This window comes from Aegilops tauschii, chromosome 1, assembly GCF_002575655.3.
Source record: "Aegilops tauschii subsp. strangulata cultivar AL8/78 chromosome 1, Aet v6.0, whole genome shotgun sequence".
Classification (NCBI taxonomy): domain Eukaryota; kingdom Viridiplantae; phylum Streptophyta; class Magnoliopsida; order Poales; family Poaceae; genus Aegilops; species Aegilops tauschii.
The window spans coordinates 131,952,786-131,959,501 of NC_053035.3; the positions used below are offsets into that span (position 1 = coordinate 131,952,786).

A 6,716-nucleotide genomic window follows, 5' to 3' on the forward strand; every position below is an offset into this window, starting at 1 on the left:
TCCTCCATCGCACCGTCTCGCTCTCCCCCACAGCATCCTCTTCCTCACCTTCATCGCCTCCCTCGTACCGATGGCGGACGCTCGTGGCTACGTCGGCGCAGTGGCCGGAGAACTGCAGGGCGCGGTGACCGCGGCAGATGCAGTGTAGGAGATTGGCGGCGTCCACGATGGGGAAACTCACAACCGCTGTCAGGACTGTGGATGTGGAGAAGGAGGTGGTGGGCTCCGCCTCGGCGCTGCCAGAGCTGAAGGTGACGGCATCGAGCGGCGCAGTCCATCCAGATGCGCAGCCTGGCGAGGAGAAGGTGGTACAGGAGGTACTTCCATTTGCTTGTACCATAGTTGCAATATTTAGATTGTAGAGTTAGTCCCTAGTTTCATTGGTTGGATTGTCATTCGTAGGGTAGTACAGATGGTTAGAGTAGTTGGTTTGAGGGATGGGTTTTTCTGTATGGGGGGTGGGGTTTTTTGTATGGATTTTTTTATTACATTCGTTGCAAAAATTCTAGACAGATCTTAATGAGAGATAGGGATCTCTGTGCTTAAATTCTACACGTGATTATTAGATTTGTTTTTGAATGCTACAGACATGTATGCTTAGATTTGTTTTTGAATGCTACACAGATTGGTGTTTTGAATGTGATATGCCCAAATGGAATGCATTAATTATGTACCTATCAATTGATTAAGAACTTACTTGATTCATCAGTATATAAATTTGTCCACAATATGTAGTTATATTAGCTTTGTTGTTCAATGTGTGTGCATGACAATGGAAAATCCAAATAGGATCATAGTATGGATAATATGATCAATGTTTCATGTGTGCATATCTAAATTATCAGTTGGCTTCTGTATCTACTAGTAATGGATGTAATTGTATATTCAGGAGGATGATTCTGTGGGGAATAAGAGGAGGCTGGGCCTTACTGGGTTCGACCTGTACGATCCAGAGTATAGTGACGATGAAGAATATGAGGTAAGCCTACTTGAAATTTAGCTTGTTCATTTAGTTCCTTTTACATGGTGTATATGAATCTATAATGTATTAATGTAATTCATTCATGTGTGCAGTATGATTCTGGAGAAGATGTGTACAACGGCAACGTCGCGTCCTTCACAGCGAAGGAGGTGGAGAAGATCAACGCCAAGGGAGTTGCTTCCTTCTACAACCGCAAGATCAAGAAGTGGCACTGCCCCTACTGTACCACCCAGCCAAAGCCAAAGGATGGCCGCTTCGATCACCTTGTGTCTCATGTAGAGGATGTAGCGATTCGCGGGGAGGACTACAAGATCAGGGGGCAGCATGCTGCCCTCGCGAAGGCCCTGACTCCGGTGTGATGTGATGATGTTTTATCTTTATCTTTTACTTTTGGTAAACTGAATGTGGCTGTTTGGCAAACTTTATGTGGTGGTATCTAAACTTTGTGTGTGATCTATGGTAGTAATGTATTATGTTATCTATATTTGTCTGTCCTTAAATTTGTCTGTGGTGTATGATATGTTCTGTTTAAATGTTGTGAGCTATGTGTCTAGGTGCTGCAATGATCACACATGCTGCTTCAGTGTTGCTTCACTGATCAGACATGCTGCAAAGAATAAGAAAAAAGAGCAAATAGTCCATCATTTGATCATATATTCCAATAACAGAGCCAAAAAAACATTTGAATGAAGATAGTCCATGATTTGATCAAGTATTCCAACAACAGATAAATATTCCAATAACAGATCAAATATTCCAATTTGAATTTGAGGCAAAATTTGAATTTGAACCAACACTTGAAGTCCATTCCCTGTGTTGTGATGTTACAAAGTCTGCTGAACTATTATAAAAGTTAGGTGATCAATCCGATCCCTTTTGCGTGGTAAAACTTATAGTCACGAGAAATGAGCTCCAAATGAGCTCCATTTGTAATCAAGTTTTTTTTGGACCTATTCCAAATGAGCCAAATATTTTTTATTAACACCTATTCAATCTATATAGTGTAGATTCGAAGTCTCACTATTTATTGAATTAATCTTCATATTTTTACCTTTTTTTGAAAAAAATATGCTTTAATAGAAAACCATTAAAAACACGTTTAAAATATGAAAATGGAAAACTAAGTTCATATCCCTCTTGCCTCTCCGATGATGCGTGACTAGTTTACCACAGACCTTCGGGTCCATAGTTATTAGCTAGATGGCTTCTTCTCTCTCTTTGGTTCTCAATACAAAGTTCTCCTCGATGTTCTTGGAGATCTATTCGATGTAATACTTTTTTGCGGTGTGTTTGCCAAGATCCGATGAATTGTGGGTTTATGATCAAGATTATCTATGAACAATATTTGATTCTTCTCTGAATTCTTATATGCATGATTCGATATCTTTGCAAGTCTCTTCGAATTATGGGTTTAGTTTGGCTTACTAGATTGATCTTTCTTGCAATGGGAGAAGTGCTTAGCTTTGGGTTCAATCTTGCGATGCTCGGTCCCAGTGACAGAAAGGGAACCGACACGTATTGTATTTTTGCCATCGAGGATAAAAAGATGGGGTTTATATCATATTGCTTGAGTTTATCCCTCTACATCATGTCATCTTGCCTAATGCGTTACTATGTTCTTATGAACTTAACACTCTAGATGCATGCTGGATAGCGGTCGATGTGTGGAGTAATAGTAGTAGATGCAGAATCGTTTCGGTCTACTTGACACGGACGTGATGCCTATGTTCATGATCATGCCTAGATATTCTCATAACTATGTGCTTTTCTATCAATTGCTCGGCAGTAATTTGTTCACCCACCGTAATATATGCTATCTTGAGAGAAGCCACTAGTGAAACTATGGCCCCCGGGTCTACTTTACATTATATAAGTTTCTGATCTATAATTCTCGTTTACTATTTATTTTGCAATCTTTATTTTCCAATCTGTTCAACAAAAATACCAAAAATATTTATCTTATTATCTTTATCAGATCTCACGTTTGCAAGTGGCCGTGAAGGGATTGACAACCCTTTGTCGCGCTGGTTGCAAGGTTCTTGATTGTTTGTGTAGGTACTAGGCGATCTGCGTGTAGTCTCCTACTGGATTGATACCTTGGTTCTCAAAAACTAAGGGTGATGCAGCAAAGTAGCGTAAGTATTTCCCTCATTTTTTGAGAACCAAGGTATCAATCCAGTAGGAGACAACGCTCAAGTCACCTAGTACCTGCACAAACAATCAAGAACCTTGCAACCAACGCGATAAAGGGGTTGTCAATCCCTTCACGGTCACTCGCAAAAGTGAGATCTAATAAAGATAATAAAATAAATATTTTTGGTATTTTTCTGTATAGATTGAAAAGTAAAGATTGCAAAATAAAAAGAACGGCGACTGAAATTAGCAAGTTCACTACAACAAGAACCCCCTATACTAACGTATGTCTAGCAACGATATAACAGGATGTGTTGTTTTACCCGGGGGAAAAAATATAATGCGTTGTTTCCCACTTTCCGCAAGCGCTAACCTCCCCGTGCCCACACCTCCACCTCTTGCGCAGGAAGCGTGTTCCTATTCTCCCGTCGTTTTGGCCTTCGTCCTAAGCGAGAGACTTACAGCAGCTAGGGTTCCAACCACCGCCGTCCTTTGCCCTCAACCGCCTCCCCTGTTCCCTCGGTACGTTCAAGAGCCTCCGCCAAGCCCTCCTCCCTCACCAGTTTCTCCGCGCGTCTGGGACGCACTCGACGTCGTCGCCCATCCTCCTCGCGTTGGGGAACGCGTCGCCGCCGTCGATTCATCCGCATGACCGGAGATGCAGACGCCGGCGTTGTTCATGCACAATCCACACAGCCAGGAACGACGCAAGCACCGACGCCCCCGTCTTCCTCACACTGCAGTAGTTCAGCAGGTCCTATTCTGCCTCCCCGCATCTGTACTTGTATTATGTAAAAGTAATATTCCCCGATGTCCTCGCCCATCCTTGTTTTTCCTTGCCGGCCGCATCGTACAAGTTACAACACCAATGGACCACATCCTCATTGATGATTTTACCTGCCTGCGTAGCTGCACATATTGATTTAAAACCTAAGATTTCCTATTTTACGCGCATCACTGAAGGGAACCGTTTAACTGACACATAAGTTTTTTGTTGACATAAATGCAGGATTCTTCTACCCCAAACGATGAACAAGAGATGATTTCTGCAGAGAGACAACAAGTTCAGAACCTGTATGGTATTTTGCTTAGTGTGTCCCCTGCTCTCTCTCTCTCTCTCTACGTAAATATTGTGCTCATGTTTTTGTATATAATGCAGGTTTGCTAAGGAAATGACCATAATTTCGTGGTCAACCAAAAAGGCATCTATTCTTCATCCCTTGATCTCCCAGCTATTCATGATGGTTCTAATTCATTTACATTCAAGCCTCATAATGCTACTTTTAAGCCTCATAACAATCAGTTAAGTGTAAGACAAAAACCATGTAGAAAAGCCAGTTCAACAACCTTTTTCGCCAAGCTTATACTTGAATGGGCTGATGCATGTAGATGTGATATGTAATTTTAGTAAGATGGGAACATGACGATTGATGTTTCAAGTGATGATAATGCATAGGGACTGGAGGCGTGGTTTGAGGCGGCAGTTAACCGTACAATTTTCACGAAGAATGATTGTGTACATTTTTACTCAATACTCATTTCTTGTGATGCATTAGGTTTTAATTTTCTTGCTGCTATGTGTGTGGATCAATCCTTACTCATTTTCATGCCGCTTGTGGTCTGAGTCCTTATCTCTGCTTGGGGTGACGCTGCAAGATCAGACGGAAACCTGACTTATTATGGTAGGCTCAGTCTCGTATGTTCTTTTACCCCGCAGCTAATCAATTATTCTGTGATGTCCTCTCTTGTATTCTAATTATGGCATGCTCTTGTCTATACTAATTAGATCATGCATTCCTTCAAGGTCAAGTCAGGGGCTTAGGGTAGACAGTTCATAGTTTTCTTGCTATTTCGTCTTTCTGTGTGTTACTTCATTATGCACGTCTTCTTTCTATGCATGTGTTGATAACTCCAGTTCCAATCTGATGATGTTTTTTTTTCGTGTTGTTGCTTCTGCAGGTTCTGAGAATTTTACATGGATCAGGAAATTCTAATGTTTGACTTTGTAGTACTCAGGTAACAATGACGTTTTGTGTAATGTAGATTATTTAAAGATTTTTGATTTGATAGCACTGAGATTTCTCCTAATACACCATAGCAAGCATGACTAATAAATCGTCCCAAGAATGGGTAGTACAGGAGTGATGTGCCCCAAAGCTAATTAGTGCAGAGACCATTGGAAAATAGAAATATTGAATTGTGTATAGTTGGTATAACTAGTCACCTAGAATACTTATCATTTAGTCGGTTGCTGAATTCATCTCACTATTAATATTAATATAATTTTGGATAATTTTTGGTAGTAAACACAAGCTGATGGTTGTTCACAATGAATAGCTACGTACGATTGGTCAAAGGTACTCGGTGTTTTAATACATAGTTTTTATCTTAAAGAGCCATGGGTATTCAGAACATGTGCATGACAATTAAGAGAGAAATAGAATGTCCTCGGTTTACAAAGTAAGGGTGAAGACCCGGAGTCTCTGTGTTTGTACTTCATAGCATGGCAATCACCCTTTCGCTAGTTCGTATTTTGTTATTTCTTTATAGAGCGATGCTACTGATGTTGCAAGTATCTGCACTTTCCACTTCTGCATTTTGGTCTTTTTTATAAAAAATAGACTGGAACACTAAAACTATATAATGATAGTTCATATAGTTTTGAATTTATGCGAGATGCAAAAAAAGTTAGTACATGGATATAGGGCATAATCATGTTGTTTAATAATTGTTGTAGATGTTTTTATAACCAGATTATTAATTATCCCACCTCTATGTACAAATCTAAGTTTTGGTAAAAAACATTTGTATGGTGCTCCTTTAAATTTTACTTCTATATTAATCTAATTTACTTTACTATAATTGCTCGCCTCATATTGTTATTTTGTAGATTACCAAGATAAATTGAGGATGCATGACTCAGATTTTGATTGCAAGGCTAAGAAGATTTTGATTCCGAGGCAAATAATTCGGCTACAAGTCAATTAGAATGTAATTTTTAGTATCAATGTTACAAACATTATAGTTGATGGCAAGGTCAAGAATTGGCCTACTACTAGATAGTTTCACCTCTTGTAATCTTTGGACCATGTTCTTTGTAATGCCACATATTTGATTTAATATATGAGATTGGATTGTTTATTATATTGCGGCTCCTATGCACTATTGGTGTTGAACTAATAATTTTGGATGCAATATATGAAAATCATTAGTTGGTCATGCTATCTAACGAAGCTTCTAGAATCATGTTGTGTAGGGTCACCACCAACGCATATGTAGTGTTGTTGGGCCATAACCTTATATGTTGCTACCTAACAACGCTTCTACATGTCGTTTACCAACGCACCTATATACGTTGTTGTAGATCCTTCCAACGCCACCAATGGCAACGCATACTAATTCGTTGGTGTAGACCTTAGCAACACATATATGGACATACGACAACGCATTGGTGTGTTGTTAAAGGGGGGTTCCTGTTTTAGTGGTTAACGGGAAACTAATATGATGTAAAATAGACCCGGGGGCCATAGGTTTCACTAGTGGCTTCTCTCAAGATAGCATGTATTACGGTGGGTGAACAAATTACTGTTGAGCAATTGAT

General features: G+C 39.9%; 1 protein-coding gene across 4 annotated transcripts; it reads left to right on the forward strand.

Moving 5' to 3' along the window:
- Positions 1-3,480: 3,480 nt before the first annotated feature.
- LOC109732117 (uncharacterized) lies at positions 3,481-6,259 on the forward strand. Of its 4 annotated transcripts, none has more exons than XR_002225319.4 (5): positions 3,481-3,869; positions 4,125-4,189; positions 4,275-4,797; positions 5,075-5,131; positions 6,006-6,259. XR_002225319.4 is itself a non-coding variant. In XM_040400393.3 (5 exons), exons 1-4 carry the CDS (start codon positions 3,774-3,776, stop codon positions 5,114-5,116), a joined length of 246 nt encoding a protein of 81 aa, XP_040256327.1. In that variant the 5' UTR covers positions 3,511-3,773; the 3' UTR covers positions 5,117-5,131; positions 6,006-6,137. The 4 variants fall into 4 exon arrangements, 1 of the variants encoding a protein (XP_040256327.1); XM_040400393.3 differs by having other exon boundaries at positions 3,511-3,869; positions 4,275-4,317; positions 6,006-6,137; XR_002225343.4 differs by having other exon boundaries at positions 3,516-3,869; positions 4,125-4,194.
- The last annotated feature ends 457 nt before the right edge of the window (positions 6,260-6,716 follow it).

Coding starts and splice junctions, on each gene's coding strand:
- LOC109732117 (XM_040400393.3), top strand. CDS start 3,774: ATGCAGACGCCGGCGTTGTTCATGCACAATCCACACAGCCAGGAACGA. Junction 3,870..4,124: donor ACACTGCAGTAGTTCAGCAG/GTCCTATTCTGC, acceptor ACATAAATGCAG/GATTCTTCTACCCCAAACGA. Junction 4,318..5,074: donor TTTCGTGGTCAACCAAAAAG/GCATCTATTCTT, acceptor TTGCTTCTGCAG/GTTCTGAGAATTTTACATGG.